The sequence below is a fragment of the Micromonas commoda genome, chromosome 4 (genome assembly GCF_000090985.2).
Source record: "Micromonas commoda chromosome 4, complete sequence".
Classification (NCBI taxonomy): Eukaryota; Viridiplantae; Chlorophyta; class Mamiellophyceae; order Mamiellales; family Mamiellaceae; genus Micromonas; species Micromonas commoda.
In genome coordinates, this window is record NC_013041.1 from 1,170,725 (window position 1) to 1,195,565 (window position 24,841).

General features: G+C 67.9%; 13 protein-coding genes across 13 annotated transcripts; 6 read left to right on the forward strand and 7 right to left on the reverse strand.

Moving 5' to 3' along the window:
• Positions 1-2,699: 2,699 nt before the first annotated feature.
• Positions 2,700-3,812, forward strand: MICPUN_58044 (predicted protein; the record flags this gene model as incomplete). The annotated part of the gene is made up of 1 exon (XM_002501420.1): positions 2,700-3,812. One exon carries the CDS (start codon positions 2,700-2,702, stop codon positions 3,810-3,812), a length of 1,113 nt encoding a protein of 370 aa, XP_002501466.1.
• Positions 3,813-3,931: 119 nt separating this feature from the next.
• MICPUN_58045 (predicted protein) lies at positions 3,932-6,046 on the reverse strand (the record flags this gene model as incomplete). Its single annotated transcript, XM_002501816.1, has 1 exon — positions 3,932-6,046. One exon carries the CDS (start codon positions 6,044-6,046, stop codon positions 3,932-3,934), a length of 2,115 nt encoding a protein of 704 aa, XP_002501862.1.
• A 62-nt stretch (positions 6,047-6,108) lies between these two features.
• MICPUN_58046 (glycosyl transferase) lies at positions 6,109-7,287 on the reverse strand (the record flags this gene model as incomplete). The annotated part of the gene is made up of 1 exon (XM_002501817.1): positions 6,109-7,287. The coding sequence occupies one exon, from the start codon at positions 7,285-7,287 to the stop codon at positions 6,109-6,111; it is 1,179 nt and encodes a 392-aa protein (XP_002501863.1).
• A 348-nt stretch (positions 7,288-7,635) lies between these two features.
• MICPUN_58047 (predicted protein) lies at positions 7,636-7,857 on the reverse strand (the record flags this gene model as incomplete). The annotated part of the gene is made up of 1 exon (XM_002501818.1): positions 7,636-7,857. One exon carries the CDS (start codon positions 7,855-7,857, stop codon positions 7,636-7,638), a length of 222 nt encoding a protein of 73 aa, XP_002501864.1.
• Positions 7,858-8,055: 198 nt separating this feature from the next.
• On the forward strand, positions 8,056-10,896 carry MICPUN_100170 (predicted protein; the record flags this gene model as incomplete). The annotated part of the gene is made up of 1 exon (XM_002501421.1): positions 8,056-10,896. One exon carries the CDS (start codon positions 8,056-8,058, stop codon positions 10,894-10,896), a length of 2,841 nt encoding a protein of 946 aa, XP_002501467.1.
• A 597-nt stretch (positions 10,897-11,493) lies between these two features.
• On the forward strand, positions 11,494-12,507 carry MICPUN_69534 (predicted protein; the record flags this gene model as incomplete). Its single annotated transcript, XM_002501422.1, has 1 exon — positions 11,494-12,507. A coding segment is annotated over one exon (1,014 nt), but the record flags the coding sequence as incomplete, so codon positions are not given.
• Positions 12,508-12,798: 291 nt separating this feature from the next.
• Positions 12,799-13,716, reverse strand: MICPUN_58050 (predicted protein; the record flags this gene model as incomplete). Its single annotated transcript, XM_002501819.1, has 2 exons — positions 12,799-13,499; positions 13,608-13,716. 2 exons carry the CDS (start codon positions 13,714-13,716, stop codon positions 12,799-12,801), a joined length of 810 nt encoding a protein of 269 aa, XP_002501865.1.
• Positions 13,717-14,663: 947 nt separating this feature from the next.
• MICPUN_58051 (predicted protein) lies at positions 14,664-16,682 on the reverse strand (the record flags this gene model as incomplete). The annotated part of the gene is made up of 2 exons (XM_002501820.1): positions 14,664-16,355; positions 16,578-16,682. The coding sequence occupies 2 exons, from the start codon at positions 16,680-16,682 to the stop codon at positions 14,664-14,666; spliced, it is 1,797 nt and encodes a 598-aa protein (XP_002501866.1).
• Positions 16,683-16,955: 273 nt separating this feature from the next.
• On the reverse strand, positions 16,956-17,639 carry MICPUN_58052 (predicted protein; the record flags this gene model as incomplete). Its single annotated transcript, XM_002501821.1, has 1 exon — positions 16,956-17,639. The coding sequence occupies one exon, from the start codon at positions 17,637-17,639 to the stop codon at positions 16,956-16,958; it is 684 nt and encodes a 227-aa protein (XP_002501867.1).
• Positions 17,640-17,909: 270 nt separating this feature from the next.
• Positions 17,910-20,258, forward strand: MICPUN_100173 (predicted protein; the record flags this gene model as incomplete). The annotated part of the gene is made up of 1 exon (XM_002501423.1): positions 17,910-20,258. One exon carries the CDS (start codon positions 17,910-17,912, stop codon positions 20,256-20,258), a length of 2,349 nt encoding a protein of 782 aa, XP_002501469.1.
• A 424-nt stretch (positions 20,259-20,682) lies between these two features.
• On the forward strand, positions 20,683-21,630 carry MICPUN_58054 (predicted protein; the record flags this gene model as incomplete). Its single annotated transcript, XM_002501424.1, has 1 exon — positions 20,683-21,630. One exon carries the CDS (start codon positions 20,683-20,685, stop codon positions 21,625-21,627), a length of 945 nt encoding a protein of 314 aa, XP_002501470.1. The 3' UTR covers positions 21,628-21,630.
• Positions 21,631-21,740: 110 nt separating this feature from the next.
• MICPUN_58055 (predicted protein) lies at positions 21,741-23,424 on the reverse strand (the record flags this gene model as incomplete). Its single annotated transcript, XM_002501822.1, has 2 exons — positions 21,741-23,106; positions 23,291-23,424. 2 exons carry the CDS (start codon positions 23,422-23,424, stop codon positions 21,741-21,743), a joined length of 1,500 nt encoding a protein of 499 aa, XP_002501868.1.
• A 348-nt stretch (positions 23,425-23,772) lies between these two features.
• MICPUN_58056 (predicted protein) lies at positions 23,773-24,711 on the forward strand (the record flags this gene model as incomplete). The annotated part of the gene is made up of 1 exon (XM_002501425.1): positions 23,773-24,711. One exon carries the CDS (start codon positions 23,773-23,775, stop codon positions 24,709-24,711), a length of 939 nt encoding a protein of 312 aa, XP_002501471.1.
• Between the last annotated feature and the right edge of the window lie 130 nt (positions 24,712-24,841).

Here is a 24,841-nt window from a genome sequence, read left to right on the forward strand (position 1 = left end):
GTCGTCGAGCATCTCCAGCAGCTCCGATTTCTTAGCCTCCCCGTCCCTCGCGCGCTCCGCGTCGATCCTCGCCTGCACCACCTGCGCCAGGCTCTTGACCCGGCCCGGGGCTCCGACGGGGGACTTGAGCATGATGTCCACGCCGCCGAAGAGCGGGTGACCCAGCGGGGGGTTCTCGTAGTCGGCGCCGCCGGTGGAGAGGCCGATGTGTCGAGCCCACGCGTCGTACTGCTCCGGGGTGTACGCGGCTCCGTGCCTGGCGGTGAGAAGGTTCCTGATGCTGGAGATGGCCGCGTCGAGCAGCTTGTCCTCCTCGCTCCGTTCCGGCGACTGCGACTGCTCCACGGCGGGTGAGCCGAAGGCAGCGGCGGCGATCGGGTCTTCGTCGTCGCTGTCATCGACGGGTTCGGAGGTAGACGGAGAGGCGAACACCTCCTCCTCTTCAGCCTGCGCGGCGGCGGCGGCGGCGGCGGCGGCGGCGGCGGCGTCCTCCTCAGCTTTTGCCTTTGCCTGGGCGGCGGCGGCGGCAGCCTCCTCCTCGGCTTTTGCCTTGGCGGCAGCCTCCTCCTCCTCAGCCTTGGCGGCTGCGGCGGCGAGGGCCGTGGCAGCGAGGGCAGCAGCGGCGGCAGCAGCCTCCTCCTCCTCAGCCTTTGCAGCGGCAGCCTCCTCCTCAGCCTTTGCAGCGGCGGCAGCCTCCCCCTCAGCCTTTGCAGCGGCGGCGGCAGCAGCCTCCTCCTCAGCCTTGGCAGCGGCTTCAGCCTCCTCTGCAATCGCCTGGGACGAAGCCTTGGGCGACATGGTCGGCGAAACGAGCCTCGCCACGGTACCGTGCGTGGACCGCTTATCGTCGTACGTGAACTCCTCATCCTCGCCGCGTTCCTTCGCGCGTTGCTTACGCGCCTCAACCTTGGCGAGAGCCGCAGCGAGCTTCTTCTTGCGCTCCTTGGCCTCCTCGGAGAGGCCCTCGAATTCGTCGCCGCCCTCCTCGAGGTCCTTGGCGGCGCCCTCCTCGGGCGCGACAGCCTCACCCTCCTCGGGCGCGTCCTTGGGCTTGGGAGTGGCGCCGCTGTACCCGAACATTCCGTACAGGCCGCGCTGCCACGCGCTGCGAAGCGCGTCGTGAGCGGCTCGCAGGACGTCCATCGCCTCCTCCCTGGAGTCGTCGTCGCCGCACTGCGCCACGCACAGCTCGAGCACCTCGCGCCGGTCCGCCACCTGCGCGTCGGTGACGGTGGCGGCGTCGAGATCGAGCACCGCGTACGCATCCGCGCGCGACGCGAGGATGCGTCGAACCTCCTCCTGAGGGTCCAGGAGGAGGGCGCGTTCCTTCGCGGACGGCTTCGGGGGCTCGGGCTCGGCGGCGGCGGCGGGGGCCGGGGGGCCGGCGGGAGCCTCCTCCGCTCGCGCGGGCTCCTCCTTCTTCTCCCCTTCCTTCCCCCCGGCTTTCGTCGCCTCCGTCGCCTCCGTCTCGGCCCTCGCATCCGCCTTCGTCGCATCCGCCGCCCCCTCCGTCTCCTTTCCCTTTCCCTTCTTCTTCTCCTTCTTCTTCCTCTTCTTCTCGTTCGCGGCGTCTTCCTCGTCTGTGGAGACGCCGTAATCGATCGCGATATCCCCGCCGTCCGACGACTCCCCATCCGCCGCCTCCTTCGGGTGCCTCTCCCACCTTCGGTGCACCACCTCCGCCTCGGCTTCACGCGCGACGTCCGCGGCGGGACCCGGCGCCGCCTCCGACACGTTCACCACCTCCCGCGACGCGCGCTCAACCGGCTCTTTCGTCTCCATCCCGGCGATCGGCTCGGTCTCCTCGGACGCGCCGTACGTCACGACCTCAACGCGTTCCTCGTCCAGGGCCGCCGCCGCCTTGGCCTTATCTTTCGTCGCGCCCAGCAGCGAGGATTTCTCGCCCTCGACGGCGTGCTTGGTCTTCTTGTCCGCGGTGAGGTATCCGGGCTCCAGCCGGTTCATGACGAGCGCGACGACGTACCAGCACGACGCGAAGATGAGCGCGTTGTAGGTGAAGTTGTTGAAGCCGAAGGGCGCCAGGCCGGCTTTTGTGGCGTTCTCCGAGAGGTCGTACATCAGCGCGCACATGAGCAGGAGGTAGACGAGCCCTAGCCAGAACCTCGCCTCCTTGCCCCAGTAGAAGGACATGCACAGGACCGTGCCCATGAACACCTCGAAGCATCCGATGGCGACCCACGCGGTGGACGGCTCGCCCTTGACGCGCTGGCCGTTCTTCTTCTTGCCGTACATCTCGGGGACGACGAGCTCGGGGGAGGCGATCATGGCGATACCGATGCCCACGAGGCCCATGCCCACGATGGCGTTGGTGTACCTCAGCAGGCCTCCCATCGTGGCTCGATCTGTGCTGCGACGCCACCTCTCGCGGGACTCTCTTTTTTTTTGTAACCACCAAGAGAGGCCGAGGCGGGTCCGTGGGGCGCTCCGGGACGATCCCGCGACCTCTCGGGCGCGTTTTCCGCTCCGGGCAGCGCGGTCGGGTCGACCCGACGCGGTTCGTGTGCGAGAGACGCGTCAGGCGCTCCCGTCTGGGGTTCCGTCGGGCGCGAGACTAGCCTGTACAGTCTCCATTTTTTGGGTCTGTCAAGATAAGGTTATGGGCCCAACTGAAACCTCTGAACCGCCGACGAACTTTCCCGCCCCCACACTCACACTCATCCACGGCGGAACCGAGGGTCATGTCCTCCTCCACGTTCAGCGCGCTGCACGTGGACGGGTACGTATACGCCAGCCCGTCCAAGTCCATCGCGCGCGACGACCTGAGCGACAGCGACGACGACACCGCGCTCATGGACGCGTACAATCAGGCGGTGGAGCGGTACAGGGAGACTCACGATCCGAACGGCGCGGTGGCGGGCGCGACGGCGCTCTCGCCGGTGGGCGCGAGGTCGAAGCGAGCGGGGACGCCGTCGAAGCGAGCGGAGACGTGGGGAGCGCGGGGCCAGGAGGAGCCGGACGACGCGCCGGATCCATCGCCGGTGGCGTGGCCGCGCGGGGATCAGCCGCTCGTGCGCGACGACGACGACGACGACGACGACGACGGGCGCCCGCCGTCGGGCGCCCGCGCCCGCGCGGCATCGTCGCGACCCGGTGCGGCGCCCCATCCACCGGAGGAGCCCTCACCCACCGGTGGCGCGATGCGCGAATGGAACGAGATGACCGAGCGCGAGCGCGAGGCGGCGTGGGCGGACTACTACGCATCATCCGGGGGCGGCACAGCTGGCGGGTGGGATCATCGGCGTTGGATCGGGCGCGGCGAGTACCGCGACCCGGATTGGCCCTCGGCTTCGTGGACCGAATGGGACGCGTACCACCGCGGAGACTACGACTACGACTACGGCCACGACCACGACTACGACCACGGCCGCTACGAACGACGACACGGCCGCTACGGCCACGAACGACACAGCCGCTACCCGCCGCCGCCGCGACCCCGCCGCCATCCCCCCCCCCCGCCGCCGCCGCGACATCCATACGAATCCTATCACGTCCGCGGCGACCCCGGGGGATACCCCGCGCCCCCGGGAACGCCCCCGACGGGTCACCGCCGCGGCGACCGACGAGAGGGGAGACCGAGAGAGGATGATCCTCGCGCGCGGGCGGCGTCTTTCGGCGGCGACGACGCCGCCGGCGCCGCGAGGGAGGCGGCGCGCGCGGCGCTGAGGTTCGCGCCGGGCGGCGGCGTGGTGGACGACGCGGACGTGGACGAGCTCGCCAACCTGCTGATGTCGTGGTACTACGCCGGGTATTACACCGGGTCGTACAGCAGGCGTCCCGGCGGCGGGCGGTGACGAGGCCGAGGGTTCAACGTCGACGTTCGTCCGGTTACGATAACCTCCGTCGACTCCGACCGTAAACTCCGACTACTCACACCAATATCATAGAAGCAGCACGTACTAGTGGCATCTATCTATCCGCACTCGGCGCACTCCTGCATGCCCACCTCGTTGCACCACGGGCACCGCCGCTCCACGTCCACCCCCCTCGTCGCGTCGCGCATGAGTATCCGCATGCACCCGTCGCAGTGCGCGCACGCGATGAGCTTCGTCCCGCCGCACGCGCCACACGCCGCCGTTTTGCCCCCGCCGTTCCCGCCGCCCCCACCGTCCCCCCGCGCTTTGGCGCCCGCCCGCGTGACCGCCTCCGCCAGAGCCCCGCGCAGCGCGTCGCGGTCCGACGCCAGGTCCTCGAGCTCGACGCCGACCGCCACCGTCTCGTCGTCGGCGAAGAGCGCGGGCGTCGTTGACGTCCCGGGTTCGAATCCACCGGGGGCCGACCCGGAACGTGTTTTTAGCCTCGTCACCAGCTCCTCGGCGTGCGACTCGCGCATCGACACGTCGCGCTCCAAAAAGTCGACGCCGAGGGCGACCAACGCCGCTCGCACGTCCCTGCAACGCTCGCGCAGGGGTCGTCCTTTTCCTTTTCTCTTCGAGTCCGTCTTCGAACTCGAACTCTTCTCCGCCTTTGTTTCGCCGCTCGCGGTGTACAGCACGACGACGCCGGCGTAGGTCGACGCCCCGGCCCCGACGACGCCCCAGCCCCTCGGGGTGGGACCGCGCGACGTCCCCCCCGACGACGCCGACCTCGGCGACGCCACCCCCCGCGGCGTCATCGAAGCGGACCCGACCCCGCCGCCGCCGCCGCTTCTCGGGGTCGGGTGTCCGAACGTCCTCGGCGTCGAGCCTCGCGAGGAGACGCTGCCGCCCGCGCGGGGGGTGAACGCGTTGCCGCGGACGCGCGGCGTCGGCGGCGGGGAGGATTTGGACCGGCCCTTCACCTCGGCGACGTTGGCGTCGACCGTCTGGGTGTCCGGGTGGGGCGGCGGGACGGAGGAGGCGACGGACGCGAACTCGTCGTCGTCGTCGTCGGTGTACTCGCCGGAGCTCGAGCTTTGGTACTCGCTGCTCGAGCTTTGGTCCTCGGCGGCTTCCCGTTCCGCTCGTATCTTCGCAGCCTCCGCCTCCCGTTCCGCGCGTATCCTCGCAGCCTCCGCCTCCTGTTCCGCTCGTATCTTCGCAGCCTCCTCGGCGGCCTTCTCCGCCGCTCTCCGTCTGGCGGACTCCTTGGCCCTCTCCCACGCCGCTGCGGCTTCTTCCTCGGCCGCGATGCGCGCCTCTTCCTCGGCGCGGGCCTTGGCGGCGGCGGCGGCGATTGCCGCCGCCGCAGCCGCAGCGGCGACCCTGGCGGCCTCCTCTGCCCTGGCAGCCTCTTCCGCCCTGGCAGCCTCTTCCGCCCTGGCAGCCTCTTCCGCCCTGGCAGCCTCTTCCGCCCTGGCAGCCTCTTCCGCCCTGGCAGCCTCTTCCGCCCTGAGCTTCTCGGCATCGCGCTCTGCGGCGAGTCTCGCCTCTTCCGCCGCCGCCTCAGCCTCAGCCTCTCGTCGTCTGGCGTCTTCCTCCTCGGCTGCTGCTGCTGCGGCGGCGGCGGCGGCAGCCTCTTCCTCGAGTCGCCTCGCCTCCTCTTCCCGTTTCCTAGCCTCCCTCGCGGCTTCCTCCTCTCGCCGCCTCGCCTCCTCCTCCTCGATGCGTCGAGCCTCCTCCGCCATCGCATCCCTTCGCCTGGCCTCTTCCTCCTCCTCGGCGTCGTGGTCGGAATCGGACAGCGATAGGTCAACCTCCGGCTCGTCGTCGGGGAGGGTGTCGGGCTCGGAACGAATCTCCTCATCCTCGTCGGCATCGACGCGTGTGGAGACGGTCGCCGTCAGCGCGTCGTGCCTCGCGACGCTCGCGACCGCCTCCATCATTCCCGCCAGCATCTCCCCATCGATGCCGCGGACGCAATCGACGAACGGATTCACCTCGTCCACCGTGATCGCTTCCTCCTCGACGCCCGTCGAGGAGGCGACGGCACCCGCCTCGGGGTTGGGCGCCGGGGTGCCCTTGTCCGCCCTCGGTGAGTCCAGCGGCACGTCTACCAGCGCGGCGGACCCATCGCCCGCCCCCGCATGCTTCGCGGACGCTCCAACGAACGTCCGCGCGGACGATGCGGACACATCGTCGCCCTTGGGCGACGACAGGCACGCGCCCATCGCACTGGTGGTCAGGCACGAATTCAAACGTTAAAATCTTCAGGTGTTCAGAAGCTCGTCTTTTAAAGCGCGCCCACTCCCATCAACGCCACCCTCGGCGCCGCCACCGCGCACGCCGCCCCGAACGCCACCATCCACACCACGATCTTCATCTCCCCCCACCCGCTCAGCTCCAGGTGATGGTGCAGCGGCGACATCTTCAGCAACTTCTCCCCAGTTCCCCGCCGCCGCCGCGTCCACTCGAAATACAAACGCTGCGCCACCACCGATAAAACCTCGACGACGAACACGCCGGAAGCGACAAAGACGGGGAGGACCATCCCGCCCCCGCCGCACGCCACCAACCCGCCCAACGCCGTCCCGAGAGCTAAACTCCCGGTGTCCCCCATGAACACGCTCGCGGGGTGCCTGTTCACGACGAGGAATCCGCAAGCCGACCCGGCAACGCAAATCGCAAACGACGCCAGCTCCGGGCGCCCTCGCGCGAGTAAGATCATCCCGGTCCCGACGAGCGCGAAGGCGACGGTGGCGGCCGCCAGGCCGTCGAGCCCGTCGGTGACGTTCACGGCGTTGCTCTCCGCCACCACGGTGAACGCCGCGAGCGCCCAGAACCACCGACCGAGGCGTAAGGTCTGTCCAACCCACAGCGTCGTCACCGTCGTGAACCCCGGGACTAACCCGATCCCCCCCGCGCCGCCGCTCGCGAGCCACGCGCACAACACGCTCGCGACGACGCTCTGGCACGCCAGCTTCGCGGCGGGGGGTAAACCCACGTCCGCACTCGCCGTGCGCAGCTTCCTGAGGTCGTCCATCGCACCGACGCCGCACATCAAAGCCGTCGCGGCGCAAAGCGCGAGCACGGATTCGTCGCCGACGATTTTATTGGCGAGTAAGGCGCAGACGAGACCGGCTGGGACGAATACCGCGCCGCCCATCGTCGGCGTGGACGCCTTGGCGCCGTGCTTGTGGTGCGGCGGTCCGTCGGTCCTCCGCGGCTGGTGCAACGCCTTGGCGCCGTCTCCGAGCCTTCTTCGAACTGCGACGAGGGCGAAGACGCAACACAACGAGGAGACGACGAATGAAGCGGCGAACCACTGAAACGGCGAGCCGATCAACGGCGATCGGACGAGCCGGCCGTCCACGATGGCCCCCCATGTACACCCCGCGGGCGCGATCTTCCAGCACCACAGCGCGAGGAAGGTGACGACGGCGCGGACGAAGGCGCCGCCCGGGCCGGCCATGGCGGATCGACGCCCGTGGAGGTCGTCGTCGTCGTCGTCGACGTCGACGTCGAGGTCCTCGAGGGCGTCCGCGCGCGCCTGGTCCTCGCGGGAGAGCGGGCCGACGGGGCGCCGCGGGCCCGTGGAGTCGGCGGCGATCGTCGATATCCTTCTCGTCGTCGTGCTCGTGATCCTGATCGTCGTCAGCCGCGCGCGACGGAGGGCGAGCGGCGAGGGCCGGCCGACCCTAAACCTGGGAGCCCCGGTTCGCGACGATGCGCCCCCCCGAGCCCCGAACGCCCCCGACGGCGTCGCCGGCCGCGTCGTCGCCGACGGCGTCATCCCGAATCCCATCGCTCGATCGCGCGCTCAGTCGCGGAGCTTCTTCTTCTTGTTCGCCTCCACGATCTTGCGCATCTCCGCCGCGGTCGGCGGCTTCGGTCCCTCGGGAGGGTACACCACGTACGCGTGTCGCCTGATTATCGACTCGAGGTTCACGGGGTTCGCGGCGAAGGTGACGGTGAGGAAGATGGGCACGGAGACGTAGACGGCGAACTTGAACACCTCCAGGCCGTACCTCGGCTTGGTCATGCGGCGTCCTTCGATACGATCTCGCGCCCGCTGCCAGCTGTGGCGTCGGCGACGGTCCAATCTCCGCAGTTCAAACGATCCCGAAGTGAGAGCAAGTCGAACTGGTGACCGCGCTCAAGTCGCACACAAAGGAGCCCCGGGGTCGACGACCCGTCCGAAGCTAGTCTGCGAATGCCGGCCGAGACGCCGTCGGGCGCGATGGATCCCGCCACGCCCACCGCCGCGGGTCACCTCGCGCGGCTGGAGGCGGAGCTTCGCGCCAAGGAGGCTGCCGTGGCGGAGCGGGAGGGCGCGCTCGCGGTGCGCGAGCACGAGTTGGACTCGATGCTGGATGCTCAGGCGGCGACGAGGGCGGAATCGGAGAACGCGGCGGCGGCCATCGCGCGGGTGCAGGCGGCGAACGTCGCGCTCGCCGCGTCACTCGATCGCAGGACGAAGGAGCTCGACGACCGGGAGTTCGCGCTCTCCGCGAGGGAGGCGAGGACCGGCGCGACGACCGTCGCGGCGAGAGAGCGCGACGTGGAAAAGTTGGAATCCGAAACGAGGGCGCGCGACGACGCGTCCGCCGAGCGCGAGCGCGCCGCGGACGAGCGCGAGAGGCTCCTGCAGGAGCTCACCGCGCTCATGCGCGAGCGCGAGCTCGCGTGCGCGGCGCGCGAGGAGCAGCTCGCGACGCACGAGGCGGCACTCCGCGACGCAGCGGCAGAGGACCGATCAATGTTGAATCAATCGCTCATCGCGAACGACGCATCCGAGAATGACAACGCCGGAGACCTCGCGCTCGCGCAGGGTGCGCTGGAGAGGCGCGCCGCGGTCGTCGAGGAGCGCGAACGCGCGGCGGCGGCGTTCCTGGAGGAGATCCGCGACCTCCACGCGGCGGTGCGCGACCGCGAGGCGGACGCGTCGGAGCGAGAATCCGCGCTGACGCGACTCGGCGACGCCATCGAACAGAGGCGGGAGGGCATCGAGGCGGCGGAGAGGCGACGAGCGGACGCGCTGGACGCGATGCAGGCGTCGCTGAGCGCGCGCGAGCGGGAGGTGGAGCGCAGGGAGGCTGAGGCCGAGGCGGGGGGGGGCGTCGCGGCGAGGGGCGCGGCGGCAAACGACGATAGGCCGACGCCTCCGAGGTCACCGAACAAGAAGGTGAACTTCGCCGCCGTCGCCGCGGCTGCCGCGGATGACGTCATCAAGAACGTCGAGGGCGGCGGCGACGCGGCGACGGACGCGGATGTGGACGAGGAGAAGGACGAGGAGATGGCGAAGATGGCCAAGACGTGCGAGGTTCTCGTGATGAAGTGCGAGCTGCTCGAACTGGAGAAGCGATCGATCGAGGAGAAGCTGGGGCACGTGACGCAAGTGGCGTCCACCGCCTCCGCGCTCGTGCAGAAGCTAGACGAGGCGCTCGAGTCCCACGACGCGGTCCTCGCCGAGACCAGGGCTGAACGGGACGAGCTCAGGGCGGCGCTGGAATCGACCGACCGAGACGTGGCCGCGTCTCCCCGGGCGGCAAACGGAGGAGGAGGGGAAGACGGCGCCCTGTTCCGCACGCTCGTCGCGCGATCCGAGGCGCTCGAGGCTGGCCTCTTCGACCTCGAGCGACGCGCCGCCGCCGCGCACGCCTCCTCGGCGCGGGACAGGGCGTCGCTCGAGTCCGCGCTCGCGCGTCAACGCCAGCTGGAGTCGGAGAAGCGCCAGCTGGAGTCGGCGGCGAAGGCGCTCCGCGCGGAAAACGCCGCGCTGGCGTCCGCGCCGCCGCCCACCAAATCGCGCGTCTCCGTCCAGCTCGCCAAGGAGCTCGAGTCCGCCAAAGCCGAGATCGCGTCCCTGCGTCTGGCGCTCATCGCCGCGGATCGCAAGGCTAAAGCGGCGGAGGACGCCGCTAAAAACGCAGTCGAGCGCATACGCAAATCCGCCTCGCAGGGCGCCGCCAAGTTCGGCCGACGGGAGGCGGAGCGACTGGCGGAGAAGGAGCTGGCGCGCGCCAGACGGGACGCGACGCGAGCCGAGGAGCTTCTGGCGATGGCCAAGATTTCCCACGAAGCCGAACTCGGCGACATGGCGAGAAACGCGGCCACCGCTCGCGGCGTGGAAGGCGTCTGGGTGAAACTTGCAGACGCCGCGAGACACGAGTGCGACGCGAACAAGGCGGCGCTGGCGCGGACGGAGGCGGAGTTGGCAACGGTACGGAGGGAGGGCCGGGCGATGTGCGCCGCCGCGTTTTCGGCGATGGCGGCGGCGGCGGAGACGAGGGACAGGCTGGATTTTCGAACCGCCGCGCTCGCGTCCGCGGTGTCCGCGATCGAGGCGGCGACGGTCCGGATGTGTCCAGACCCGTCCAGAGACGTGTCGAGAGATGCCCACGCCGGCTCCTCCGGCGACCCCCTCGACCTCGACGCCGTCGCGGACGCGCTTTCCGCGCCCGTGGAGGCGCTGGGGACGCTGGAGGAGCTGGCGCTCGCCGCCGCGGCCAAGTACGCCGGCGACGGCCGCGAAGACGGGGGCGAGGTGGAGGTCGGGAAGCTGGAGGCGAAGGCGTGCGCCGCGGTGGGCGGGATGATCGACGCCGCTCGAGGGATCGCGGCGGCCGCGGCGACGTCGAGGGCGATGCACGAGCGACTCGCCGCCCCGCTCGATGACGTCGCCGGGACGCCGCCGACGACGACGGCGACGGCGGCGACGTCGCCGATCGCCGCCTTCGACCAGCCGTCGACGGCGACGTCGCCGTTCGCCGCCTTCGACCGGGCGGAGGAGACGACGACGATCCACCCCGCCCGTTCGCCCCCGACGCCGCCGTCCCCCGTCGTTCGGGTGACGCCCCCGCCGCCGGATCCTCCCTGGGCGCGCGATCGTCTGCCAACCCGGGGGCGCGGCTACCCGGCGTCTCGGGTGGACGCGGCGACGGCGCGGGAGGAGTCGCTGACGGCGTCGGTGGAGAGGGCGACGACGCCGGCGATGGCGCGGCTGAGCGCGATCGAGGCGTCGCTGTCGTCGAGGAGGATGTCCATGATGGAGCGCATCAAGATGTTTGATAAGGGGTAACACTTAGATTTGTGATGAGGTGTGAGTCTTTTACCTCCTTTTTTTTGGGGACACACATGCACATGCGGGAGGTGACCCGACGCCGGCCCCAGACGCCTGCAAACTTCATGAAATCGTCTGAAACTTGGTGTACATGTCCGCGCGTGTCGTAGAAGTCATGCCGGGGTCTAAGAATGCAAAAAAGAAATCCGTGTCCTGTATGGGGATCGAACCCATGGCCACTAGGTTAAAAGCCTAGCGCTCTACCGCTGAGCTAACAGGACTTTTTCGCATATTACTGCGTATGGGTACAGGAGATCGCCGCATTCGGCGAATACAGACACGAATCAATGCCAGGAAGGCGATAAGAAGAAATATAAACCACCCGGATTTTCAGTCCCCGGCCTCGTATAGCGGCCAGTCAGACAGACGTACAATATACCGTTAACGAAGCAGTTTAACTATTTCTCTCCTCCAGCCACGCACGGCAGAACGATGGGCGGCGCCGGCGCGTTCTCCGACGGGCACGGGGATGAACGTCGCTCCCCACTGGACGGCATCGATCTTCCGGGCGTGGAACCGACGCGTTTTCGTTACTTGGAGGTCCCGCACGCCGCGCGCCTGGGCGGGGGCGCGTTCGGCGATGTCATCCTCGGAGAGCACCTCCCCACCGGCGAACTCTGCGCGTTGAAGCGCGTCCCCATCCGCGAGTCCCCGCCGGGTTTGGACGACGCGTTACCCGCGAACGTCATCAGCGAGCTGCAGTGCATGCGGATGGTCTCGGGGGAGCGCAACGTGGTCCGTCTGATGGACCACTTCGCGTCGGGAAGAGCGCTGGTGCTCGCCATGGAGCTCTGCGAGCGAGGGGACCTGGCCACCGCGCTGGGACACGACTTCGGAGACGAACAAGGCGACCGGGCGGCATCCACGAGCCGTTCCCCGCTGTCGGACGCGTGTGTCAAGTCCCTGATTCACCAGGTGCTCTCGGGCGTCGCGGCGTGTCACCGGCTCGGGGTGCTACACCGCGACGTCAAACCCGGCAACGTGCTCATCCACGCGAGCGGCGTCCTGAAGCTCGCAGACTTTGGACTCGCCGCGGCGGCGGCAAACGCGCGTCCGAAGGCGGCGGGTGCGACGGGGGGAACGCCGCCGCCGAACGACACCGCCAACGCCGACGCTAACGACGACGACGACGGCCTGGTGCACCACGGGTCGTACACTCGCGGCGTCCAGACGCGTTGGTACCGATCGCCGGAGATTCTCTTTGGCGCCGCCGAGTATTCCGCGGCCATTGACGTCTGGTCCGTCGGCGCCATCCTCGGCGAGTTACTGTCCGCGAAAGGTCCCATCCTGCGAGGCGAGAGCGACATCGACCAGCTCGCGAGGACGCTGAGGGCGTTCGGGACGCCGTCGGAGACGAGGTGGCCCGGCGCGTCGGCGCTGCCGGATTACGGAAAAATCTCCTTCGACGTTTTCGAACCCGCGCCGAGGTCGGAGGTTGTCCCGGAGAGCTCCGATCGTTCGGGCGCCGCGACGGATCTGATGTACCGGATGATGGTGTTGGACCCGAAGCTTCGGGTGACGGCGGCGGGGGCGTTGGCGGACGCGTGGTTCGAGGCCGAGCCCGCCCCTTTGTCGCCGGCTGCCGCGGCGGATGAGCTCATCCGAGTTCGGGGTAGTTCCGGGTCATCTCGTCGCGATTGTCCCGGTGAGCCGCCCCATCCAAAACGACGGACCGAACGACCGTGGGCGCGAACCCCGGACCCGCGCGACCTCCGCGACGCGCTCGTTCGGCTCGGATTGAACGCGGAACTCGCGGCGCGTGGCGCGGCGACGTAGACGGACGACGACGAATGCGATCCTATAGTAAGTAGTGTTAGCCAAACGATCCTAGCTCTAACGCATCGTCACGCGGACTCGTCGTCACGACATGGACCCGTACTGGTTCCTGCCGTGCGCCGCGCTCGCGAACGGCACCTCCCCGTCCTCGTCCACCTCCGGGTGCGCGATGTTCCAGTTTTGAAAGAACACGTTCGGGTCAGGCATCGGCTCCCCCTTCGCCTTGGCCATCATCGCCTCCGCCTCGTAGTCGTGCAGCATGCGCATGAAACGCTCCTGACGCCTGGCGTGGATCCGAGCCCCCTCGCCGTACCTCGGCCAGCAGTGCCCGCCGCACCCGAAGCAGCACAGGAACCAGAATATCATGTGCACCACCATGTAGCACAGGAAGAGCGCCAGGAAAACGAGCGCGGCGGTGAGCAGCAGCAGCCATATGAAGAACATGGTGATTGGGCCGAGGATCGGGTGCGCGAGACAGTGCACGAGCCACGGCGGCAGATGCGCCATCTGCGAACCCCCCTTGCTCTCCCACTGGTGAAACGAGTCCGCCCCGGCCTTGTCCACGTCCGTCTGCGACGCGTACATGTCGTACGCGGCGCGCAACGTGCTGTTGGTCAGCGTGCTGTGCGCGCTCGTCACCACGCCCATGGCCTCGGTGGCTTTGGGATGCCGGCACTTGTCCGGGTGGATGACGCGCGCGAGCTTGTAGTACGCGCGCTTGATCTGCGCCGCCGTGCACGTCCTCGGGTCCAGACCGAGGACCTTGTAGTAGTTGTTCTGGTAGCCTGCGAACGACGACGCGCGGAGTGGGGTACGGTGGATGCGGTCAGTTTGGGAAGTGCGTTTGGTTTGTCGGGGGAACACTCGGGGCGAAAAGGGCGGGGCGTACTCACGTAACACGCGCGCGATCTCATCCTCGGCGCTGGGCCGCTCCGCGCCGCTCTCCGGATCCGATGTGGACGCGGACTCGTACGCTTCCTCTTTCGAAGTCGTCGTCCCCATGGCGCCCCCGTTCCTCGCGCCCGGGCTCTGTACTCGGTGAAAATCTACAGACTAAACAAACCCCCGTGGCTGGCCGGGAGACGGGGCTCGAATCGAGGGCGGCGGGGGTGGGGGTTCCGCCGCGGGCGACGGATGTCGCTACGGGAAGTAGGGTTGGCCGACGAACCCGACCGAACGGTACGCGTCAGCGCGAGACACCCTGTGCGCGGTACGCCGGGCGAAGGTTGGTGTAACACCAAAAATCTGCACAACGAAACTCTGGATTCGTACTAGTTCACATACGTCAATTATCGAATTACCATATTACCAAGTGATCAACATGAATGTCCATGCAAGGACATTTTACATTACTGTTAGGCGATTTTTTGGCACCCTCCGGCGGCTTCACGCGCGCGGATGGGCGGGTTCGAGATCGCGCCCAACCCGGAGCGCGCGCGCATCCACGAGAGAATTCATGCCCGCGTGGTTTTATAACTTGGGCGTGACCTCGAATCCGCCGAACGGAACGTGGTTTCAGCCGTCACCGGCACGTTATTCACGGATTACATCATTCGAACAAGTCGAAATCTTCGGGGGATTCCTCATGACCTTCCGACGATTGTTCGTATTCGAATTGTTCGTCCGAAGGTTCCGTCTTGGGAGGGGTGGAAAGACAGGCGCCCATCGTGGATGCTGAAAAGGCGTATCGTCGCGTCTCGCGAAGTGATCTCCGCGCGAATCGGATCGGATTCGACATTTCTGACGAGGTTGACGGAAACGAAAATGTCCGAAGATTTGATGACTCATCCCACCCAGGTGCCGACGCTTTCAAACCCGACCGTCGGTTCGGCGGAGGAGTCCGAGTAGAGACGGCTCCGGATCCGACTCCGGTGACGCGAATCGGTGACGGCGTCGATCGAGCGCTCTAATCTCATCTTACAGGTACTCATCACGCCCGCCCAAACCCCTCACAGACCTTGGTAGGTCCCGGTGCCCCTCAGGTTCTTCTTGATCTCAGCGTTTTCCCTCGCGAGTCGCTTTTGCGTCTCCCGCTTCCGCTGCGCGCTCCGCTCGGCCACCGCCTTCCTGTCCGCCAGCGTCTTTGGGCTTAAACCCTTCTCGTCGCGGCCGCTCTGGTGCGACAGTCTTCGTTCGAACTCGAGGTTCTCCATCTTCAGGATCATCTCCTGCTCCGCCTTGCGCTGCGCTTTTTCCGCGGCGACTCGCTCCCGCGCCGCCAGCGTCTCCGGGCTGAGCCCCTTGACGTCTCGCCCCGCCCGCTTGGACGCGGCGATGCGCTGTCGCATCACCGCATTCTCCTCCGCGATCTTGGCCTCGCGCGCCTCCTTCTCGGCGAGCCGTCTCGCCTCCACCTCGCGCCTCGCCGCCTCGGTGACGTCGTCCAGAGCCTTGGCGTCGCGGCCGTGGAGCGAGCTCCGTCGTCTGGCGAGCGCCGCGTTCTCCTCCGCGATCGCGCGTTCGCGCTCCGCCTTTTCCGCCGCGCGTCTGTCCGCCACGGCTCGGCGGTCCGCCAAAGTCTTCTCGTCCAGTCCCTTGACGTCCTTGGCGCGGGTGGACGAGACCCGCCTGGCGTACTCTGCGTTTTCCTCGGCGAGCTTAGCCTCGCGCGCCGCCTTCTCCTCGCGCCTGCGCTGCGCCACGGCGGCGCGCCCAGCCTCAATCTCCGGCGTGAGCTCCTTGGCGTCGCGTCCCGCGGACCGCGAGGCGTTCAGGCGCGCGCGAAAGGCGGCGTTTTCCTCGCGAATCTTTCGTTCGCGCTCCGCCTTCTCCGCCGCTCGGCGCTCCGCGACGGCTCGGCGGCCAGCCTCGATCTCCGGCGTGAGCTCCTTGGCGTCCCGCCCGGCCTGGTTCATGCGAACGCGGATGCGCTCGTTCTCCTCGGCGAGCTGCGCCTCGCGCGCCGCCTTTTCCGCGCGCCTGCGTTCCGCGACGGCTGCTCGCGCCGCCTCGGTGTGCTCGTCGAGAGCCTTGGCGTCGCGGCCCTGCGCCTTGCCGGCGGCGATGCGCTCGCGCATGCGCTGGTTCTCCTCCGCGAGCTGCGCCTCGCGCGCCTCCTTCTCCAGGCGCCTGCGCTCCGCGACCGCTCGACGGTCCGCCAGAGTCTTCTCGTCAAGAGCCTTGGCGTCGCGGCCGCGCGCGGCAACCTCGGCCCTGCGCCTCGCGAGCGCCGCGTTCTCCCGCGCGATCTGCGCCTCGCGCGCCTCCTTCTTGGCGCGAGACTCCGCCGCCACCTTCTGGCGCAGCAGTTCGGTGTGCTCGTCCAGGGACTTGGCGTCCCTGCCCCGCGCTCGAGCCTCGGCGATGCGCTGGCTCTTGCGGCGGTTTTCCTCGGCGAGCATCGCCTCGCGCTCAGCCTTCTCCTGGGCCTTGCGCTCGGCGATGCGCCTGCGCTGGGCCTCGACCTCGGGTGAGAGCGCCTTGACGTCGCGGCCGCGCAGCGGGGGCAGGTCGGCGATCTCGTCGTTGCCCTTCTTGCGGTCGATGGCCTTGTTGTAAATCACCTTGAACTCCTCGAAGTCGATGTACCCGGACTCGTCCACGTCCATCTTCCGGAAGGTGCTGCGGACGAACCGCTCGTCCGCCTCCTGGTTAACTCCGGAGAGCATTCCGAGGTCCGAGAGGAGCAGGTTGAGCTCCATCTGTGTCGGGTGGGCGGGGCGCGGAGCGTGAGCGGGGATTCCGTCTCGGCCGAGGATAAAATCGGGAAAATTCAAAGCGCGCGATTCTTGGGGCGATTACGCGCGCGGAGGTGCGAAGCGCGCCGCGGGTGCGCGTCCATAAAATCGGGTCCGCGTCATCCATCCCACGCGATAGATGCGGCGGCGTGTTCCGTGACGATACGAGGGTGTTCGCGTGCGCACCTCGTCGATGCCACCGCTGCCGTCGACGTCGAATTCGTCGAATTTGGCCTTGACCTCGGCCTCCTTGTCCTTAGCGGCCTGCATCATCGCCTTGATGTCGGACATGGCGACGGGCGGTCGGTGAACGGAACGTGTGTCGGTTCAAAGGTGCGCGTCGCTCGAACGAGCGCGACGGGGTGACTGCACAGCTGCGGTGAGGCGCTCAAGTGGTGGCGCCGAACGTCCCAGAATCCAAAAGTTGACCAAGCGCGCCTCGAGTCTACGCGCATTTTCATCAGACTGTTTGCCGTGCGAGACTCCGCTGGTGATGACTGGACTGGACACGCGCGAGATTTGAAAAGGCATTTTTCTCAGTCTGATGGAAAGACATGGCTAGCACTACTTCTTCTCCTTCTTCTCCTTCTTCTCCTTCTTGGCCTTCTTCTCCTTCTTCTCCTTCTTCGGGCTCTTGTCCTCCTTGTCCCGCTTTCTCTTCTTCTCCTTCTTCTCCTTCTTCTCCTTCACGGGCGACTCGTCGGCGGCGTTCTCTTCGCCGCCGCCAGCCCCGGCGTCTGCATCGTCCTCCGCCTTTTTCGCCGCCGCCTCCTGCTCCTCCTCCTCCCTCTTCTCCTCCTCCTTGGGCAGGGGCTTGCCGTCCGGTCCCTTGCCCTGCGCCGCGTACGCACTCCTGCTCTTGCTCTTGTGCTTCTTTCCCTGCGCGTGACCCACCAGCGTCTCCCAGCTCGTGCACTTCACCTTGCAGCAGGCGCACTCGTAAGGCGGGCTCTTGCTGAGGAAATCTTCGCCCACGACCGCGCCGCCGCCGCCTCCCGCGGGCCCGCCGCCGCCCTGCTCCTTGTTCGCGGCCGCGCTCATCAGATGCTCTTGCCCGGGCTTGGTGATGCTGAGCGCGTACTTCTCGTGCTCGGTGACGCAGCTGGTGTGCTGCTGCACCGTGTAAGCGTCGAACACCTGGAGGCAATCGACGCACGAGAAGCGGCTCGCGCTGCACTGCGACGCGTGCCCGCGAACCTTGGGCTTCTTCAGCGTGTCGCCGCAGTCCTCGCACTGGAACCAGACCATCTCAGATTACGAGCGCGCGCGTCGTGATCTCCTGGGTGGCGTCGGGTGCGTGAGGCGCCCGATGGGGAGTGCGCGCTCGAAACTGGCGGCGGTCCGAGGCGGCGGTCTCGGGATTTTCGAGCTTGATTTTGCTGTGTTGGTGGTGCCCAGTGATGAATCAACTCAATTCGTGGCGCGGCGGCCGCCTGCCGACGCTGGAAGGCGCGCGACCAAAGGGGAAAGGACCGCGCGGGTTCGGGTATCGGGCGCCTCGGGTCGTTCGAAGGCGACATGAGTCGCAAGGCTGCGGAGCGGCGCAACGGCGAGGGCTTCGTCGAGGCGCATCTCTGGGTGTGCACCAGGGGGCGGCCGTACAAGCCTCGATTCGCCGCCGAGCGCGCGGTGGTGCTGGTGTCCGGCGGTGGAGCGGGCGACGGCGGCGCGGATACACCCGTCGCGGCGGCCGGGAACGGCATCGCCGCGCGGCGCGCGGCGTCGTCCGCGGGTGCCGCGTCGGCGTCGTCGTCGACCCACCCGCTCGCCGCTCTCATCGACGCCGTCCCGCGCGCCGACGCCCTGTTCCGCGACACCGGATGCGAGGCACTGTTCGTGGTCGACTACTCGCCGCTGGCCAGGGACCTGCCGTCCGAGCTCGCCAGCACGTTCCCCGGCAAGGTGGCCAAGCCCGTGGGACGCGTGATGCAGAAGCTGAACCCACGAAACGCGGTGTTCGCCGCGTCCGGGGCGGACGCAGCCGTGCTCTTCAAGGCGATGAGACTCACCGGCGACGACGGAGCCGCCTGCGTCGTCGTCGCGAAACCGGGCGACATCCCCCGCGTCGGTATCCCGCGGGAACCCGTCACGGAGAAGACGGCGATCATCGCGGGCCACAACCCCGAAGCGGACCTCGCGACGGCGCTGCCCAACCGCGAATACGTCCATCCGATGTCGGCGGGCGGTGACTCACCGGGCGGTGACTCACCGGGCGGTGACTCGTCGCTCGACGCCGCCGTCGCGCTCGGGTACCAATCGGCGGCGGCGGTGGACGGGGACAACGACGTCTCTTGGATGGGGGACGACGCGCCCGTGTTTTACGCCAGGGTGACGTTCGAGCACGACAGGATGTCGAAGCAGATTGAGCAAAAGGTGACGGCGCTGCGCGCGGAGGACGTCAGGGCGCTGGCGAAGGAGGCGAAGGGGGATAAGGATGAAGAGGAGAAGGAAGAAGAGGAGGAGGAGGAGGAGGAGGAAAAGGAGCCGGCGCGCTCGAGATCGATCCCCGCGGGTCCCGCGGATGTTTCTTTGGATGTTTCTTCAGGGAGGGACGCCGCCGACGACGCCGCCGCCGCCGACGCCGACGACCGACCGGGTCCGGTCATCTACTCGGCGCGACGCCCCTTCCACCCCGCTCGACTGGCCGCCGTGCTCCGCGTCCACCTCGGCACCGGCGCCGCGTCGACGGAGGACGTCGACCCGCGGGGAGAGGAGACGCGGGCTGCGATCCACGCGGGGTTTAGCGACGGGGGCGAGGTGGAGGCGGCTACGGAGGCTGCGTCGCGCGCAGCCGCCGCCGCCGCCGTGGTCGCGGCGAGGGCGGAACGCGCGTTCGGCGGGTCGTCGGATCCCGCCGTCGCCGCCGCAGCGTCGGCGCTCGCGTCATCCGCCGCCGCGGCGGCGGCGGCGGCGGCGGCGGCGGCGGCCGCCGCGAGGCTCCTGTCCTCGGCGAAGGTTTCAAAGTATAGAGACTCGTCGCCCTCGTCGGGTCCCTTCCGAGGGGTGACGCGCAGCGCGGGCATCGTGTGGCTAGCGTCGAGGCCCGCGCAGTGTGGCGTTTGGACGACAGACGCGGAGACCGGGCGCGCGGGGGTGTCGTGCCACGGCGATTGGACCGCATGGACCCCGGCCGGCTCGGGCAAAGTCGGATCAAAGTTTTCGATGGACGCGACAACGCTCGCTTCGTGGATTGGGGACGCGCGGCAGGAGCTCGTGTTCGAAGGGGACGTCACGATGGACCCGACAGCGCTCCGCGCCGCTCTGGACGCGTGTCTGCTGACGGAATCTGAGATGGGCGGATCCCAGACGAGCGGAGAGGCGAGTTCGCGCGGGGCGGATTTGGACATTTTTTGCTTCTCGCCGTGGCCGGAACGGGACGCGCACCTCGCGTCGCTGGGGGTCCACGCGGGCGGTCGGGGCTCGCGCGCCATCGCCATGGCCGCCGCCAAGAAGGGCGCGTGGAGCGGGCTCTGGGACGTCACCGAGGGCGTGGCGAACATGCGAGTGAGCGGCGGCGGCGGCGGCGGGGAACCGGTGGCTAAAAAAGTCACCGGCGCGGCGTCGCTCGGGTTTGGCGGCGCCGCGGGCGTTCGCGTCCCGGAGGCGTTCGTCGCCCCGCCCCGTGGCGTCGAGGTCGCGCAGTTTCCCGACGGCAAGGGCCACTTCTGGCCCAAGATGCCCTGCTTGGAGTGCGGGTCCCCGTGGTGGCTCGGCGACGACTGGGACGCGACGTGCGCCAACTGCCGCGGCGACGCCGAGTCGTACGATAACAACCAGCGCCCGCACAAGGAGTACAGGCGACGGTTCGAGCGGTTCAGGCGATTGGTCGACGAACTGGTGGCGAACAGGGGGTGCGTCGGTGGCTAGTGGCTAGTGGCTAGTACCCGGTTGGAAGATGAGTTCTTGGCCTCCCCCGGGGGTTGATTTCGAGGTCTGTTTCAAGCGCTTTCAAGAAGGGGATTTTCGCTTTCAATAGAGTGGGTCAATCTGGGGAGATTGAAAGCAAAAATCGCATGTTTGTTTCGATACCACTGCGCGGAGGGGTGCCCATTCGATCAAAAGCGTTTTTCGTGAATTTTTGGACTTCACAATAAGGCGTGATTTTTACCTCTGCGAAAAAAAATTGAAAGGAAAACGCCGTCGAAGTTTGAAAGGCACGGCACCGATCGAATCTTTGCCCAGATCCTTTCACCGAAAAAAACCAATTTCTCGGGGGTGCCCGTTTTCGTTCCGGGAGGTTCCGGGGGCGCCACTGCTTCGCACGCGCGGACCGCATTCCACGTGCAAACCCATGCCTTCTCGCGCACTCGACCTCGCCGCACTTGGCCTCGCAGCCGAGGAAAACGACGAGACGGCCATCCGGAGAGCCTTCCTGCGCAAGTCGAGGACCGCCCACCCGGACAAGGGCGGAACGAACGAGGAATTCGTCGCTTTACGGGATGCGTACGAGCGACTGCAGAAGAACGTCTACGCGGCTTCGGCGCTGCCGGCCCGCGCCAGCCAGAACAACCACGGCTGGCACGGCGCCAGCGCAGGCGCGTATTACGGCGATTACGAAGATTACGACGAATACTCGGAAGAAGGGGAGTCCCACTACGAATGGTTCGATGAGAACTGGTACAACGAGAATTTCGAGGACAACGAGGATGCATTTTACAGCAAGTTTCACAAGAGAGAGATGACCGAGGAGGAGAGACGGACGAGGAGGCAGGACTTCCTGAAGCGGAACAAGGACCCCTTATGCCAGGACAGGAAGGCTAAGCCGGGTGAGCCGAAGTGCGACAGCTGTCGGTATTACCGCGGCATCAGGAGGGACCACGCGGACTTCCGGGGAGTCGACTTCAGTGCGTACTCGAGACATCCCGAAGGCAGGATCACCTGCTGGATCTGCAAGCTCAAATTCAGAACCGTGATGACGAAGATCAAGGCTGAGCAAAAGTCCTGGCAAGATGCCGAGGGCAACAGGCTCGGCAAAGTCCTGGAAGGCAAGGCCGGACTTTTCAGAATCCTCAGGGAAGACAACCGGACCTTCTGCCAACAGCCGAAGACTGAGTACGAAAAGGACACCCGTCTAAGCGAATACTACTGGGTCGAGGACCTGCAGAAGATCGCGCAGAAGCAGCCGGCGATTCCGAGGTCGCCGAAGAAGAGGCGTGTGAGTGAGAATGCCGTGCCAGGGACGCCAGCCAGGGAGCCTCGACGACAGCGAGTGAACGACGGAGGTTCTCCAAACTGATGAGGTGGCCGTCAATGAGTATTCTAGTTCGTCGTGTGCCCTCGTGACTGCCCGCCTGTGACTTTTGTAATTGAACTTGTACATTGAGAATGTCCGTGGAATTGACTCTGAAACTAACCGGTCACGGCTGGAAACGGCGGCACGACGCTGGACGCCCCCGCGAGGTAAATCTGCGCCGGGACGATGTTGGGCGTCATCCTGTCCAGAAGTTCCCGCTGGGTCCCGTGGAACATGATCGAGTACAGAGCGCGCTGCCGCAGGTACCGCAGCCGCCCCACGTCGGTGACCTGCGCGAGCGGCGCCACTCCCTGCAACCCGGGCGCGCGCTCTCGGTCGAGCTCCATCCGCTGCCGCAGCCTCTGCTGCTGCGCAATCTTCTGCGCCATCGCCGCGCGGCGCTGCTGGAGCGCTCGAGCCGTTTGCGCGTTGAGCTGAGCGAGCGTCGCGGCATCGAACGCGCCAGCTGGGCCCCCGCCGGGGGTTCCATGCGGCTGTTGCGCCGCGAACGCCGCCGGCGGCAGCGCGCCGGCTCCCGCTCCCACGACCCCCGCGACACCCGCCCCCGCCGCCGCGGCCGCCGCCGCCGCCGCGTCCCTTTTCCGCTTCGCCCCCGCCGCTTTTTTCTCCGCCGCGGCGACAACCGGCGGAACCCCCAACGCGCCCCGGAACCCTTGGTCGGGGACGGCGCCGGAGAAATCCCCGGGCGTGAGCTGCGCGAGACCCGCGGAGTTGGCACTCCCCAATCCCAGCCCGAGCCCGAGCTGCTGCGACCCCTGCTGCTGATGATGACGCTGCTGCTGCTGCTGCTGCTGCTGCTGGAGAAAGAGGTGGTGCTGCACGTCGTACGCGGCGCCCCGGTTGAACTGGCCGGACACCCGCGTCGGATCGAACCCGCCCGTCGCGCCGTGCACAGCCCTCGCGGGCCCGCCCGCGCCCAGGGGCACCCCCGGCAAACCCGCCCCCGCCCCCGCCCCCGCCCCCGCCGCCGCCGCCGCCATCTGCTGCTCCTTCAGCGCCTTCTTCGTCATCTTCTTAACCTTGGGCGCGGCGCCTCCCCCCGGGACGGACGCGACACCACCCGCCCGGGGCACCGCGGCGAGCAGCGACGACGCGCTGGGCAGCTCTGCGAAACCCCACGTCCCGCCCAGGGCACGGGCCACTCCGTCCGCGCCGAGAGCCTGGCGCACCGCCGCGCACGTTTCTTTCCCGTGCGCCGCGAGCGCCTCGGCGGCGAGGACTCTGCCGCACGCCCTGCACGACACGAGCCCGGTGCCCAAGGGGCGGGCGTGTATCGTCGGGTCGTCGTCGCCGGCGTCGTGAACCTCGTCCGCGTCGGCGATGCGCGCCTCGAGCGCCGCCGCCGCCGTCTCGAGCTCCTTGACCGCCTCCGAGGAGGTCAGCCGCGGGTCGCGCATGGCCTCTATGAGCGCGTTCCACGTTTTGGGAGGCGCCGGGTGGTTCGGGTCGATGCCCGGGGGACTGCGCGATTGGGGACGGGATCGAGGGGGACGGATCCGCGGTCAGGTCATCGGGACGTCGGTGGGTGAGGTGGCGCGGCGGACATCGATCACGCGCGGGGGTGGTTCGGTTTCGTCTTTTTTAGGGATGGCCACCGCGCGGGGCGGTGAGGGGTCGCGCGTGGACGACGCGGGCGCGCGCGCACCGTCTGTAGTCATCTTCGTCGAACACCGACGCGATGTCGCCCACGAGCACGTCCACCGAGCACGATCGAATCACCTCCGGGAGGGACGCGATCGTCTTGGCCACCTCCGCGCGGAGCTGGGCGAGGTCCGACATTTGCTTTGCCCCTCAAGGCTCACAGGGCAACAACCCCCGCCAAATCTGTGAGACTCTCGTCCGGCCCCCGGCGGGTTCGGGTGCGACGCGAACGCGGGTTCACCGCGCGCGCGAGTCGATCCGCGCGCGTCGCCCGAGATGCGGCGAGACGCGCGGAGGAGCCGAGGCCTCGATCGCCAGCGCGGGGCTGCTCGCCACCCGCGCCGGCTCTCTCTGTGGGGTGAGTGTCAAAGTCCAACTTCCACTTTCGGGATTGCGATCGGGCCTCGTTCTGTGAACGCGTGGAAAGCACCCCTATCCACCCGCGCCGACGACGCCATCCACTCCAACCCCGCCTCGTCGACGCAGATGTCGTGCCAGACCGCGCGTGTTCCAGCCGCGGCGATCAAGTCGGCATCCGCCGCCCGCCGCGGCGCCGCCCGCCGCGGAGGACGCGTCGCGCCCGCCGCGAGCGCCCGCGACGACGTGGCCCACGCGCATCACCATCATCATCGGGCGGCGACGGACCGCCCCGCGGACTGGAGAAGTCGCGTCGCCGCCGTCGGCGCGGCGCTCGCGCTGGCGTGCACGCCGCTGACCCCCGCCCTCGCGGACGATGCGGCGGACCTCGCCGCCCCGGTGGTCGACGCGGAGGAGGCCGGCGCGCCGTCCACCCCCGGGCCGGTGGATGAGCCGGAGCCCGTGGAGATCGCCTTCGACGACGTCGAGGTTGGCCAGGCGCCGGACATCGACGCGCAGCTCGCGAGGGACGCCGCGCAAAAGTCCGCGGGTCTCACCGACCTGGAGCAGAAAGCGGTGGACAACAACCTCAAGATCAAGCAGTACAACAACGCCCCAGCCGATTTCCCCACGTTCGTCCGCGAGGGCTACGACGTCCGCGTCATCACCCCGCCGGGCTACGTCACGCAGGATGATGGTTTGGTGTACAAGGACTTCAAGGTTGGCGAGGGTAAGCTGCCGGAGGACGGCCAGGAGGTGACGTTCAACTACGTGGCGTACAACGAGAACGGCGGGACGATCGACAGCACCTACCGCAAAGGGGTGCCCGCGTCCACCAGGCTGGGAATCAACGGGATGATACCGGGATTCGAGGAGGCGCTCAAGGGGATGAAAGCCGGGGGCAGTCGGAGGGTGGTTGTGCCGCCGGAGCTCGGACCGCCGGTCGGGCCCGCGACGTTCTTCTCGTCGAAGCAGTGGGAGGTGTTCGACATCGAGCTGATCAAGGTGAAGAGCTGCGAGCGGCAACAGACCGGGTTCATGACATCAACGGTGGTGTGTACCGACTGACGTCTTCTCAAGGTTTAATAGTCAAAAATGTCGCGCCGAACGAACCCTGTCACCCCTTCTTCAGGCCCAGCGCGCGCTTGATCCCCCACCGGAACTTCTTCCGCCTCTCCGCGCCGTACGGAACGGCGTT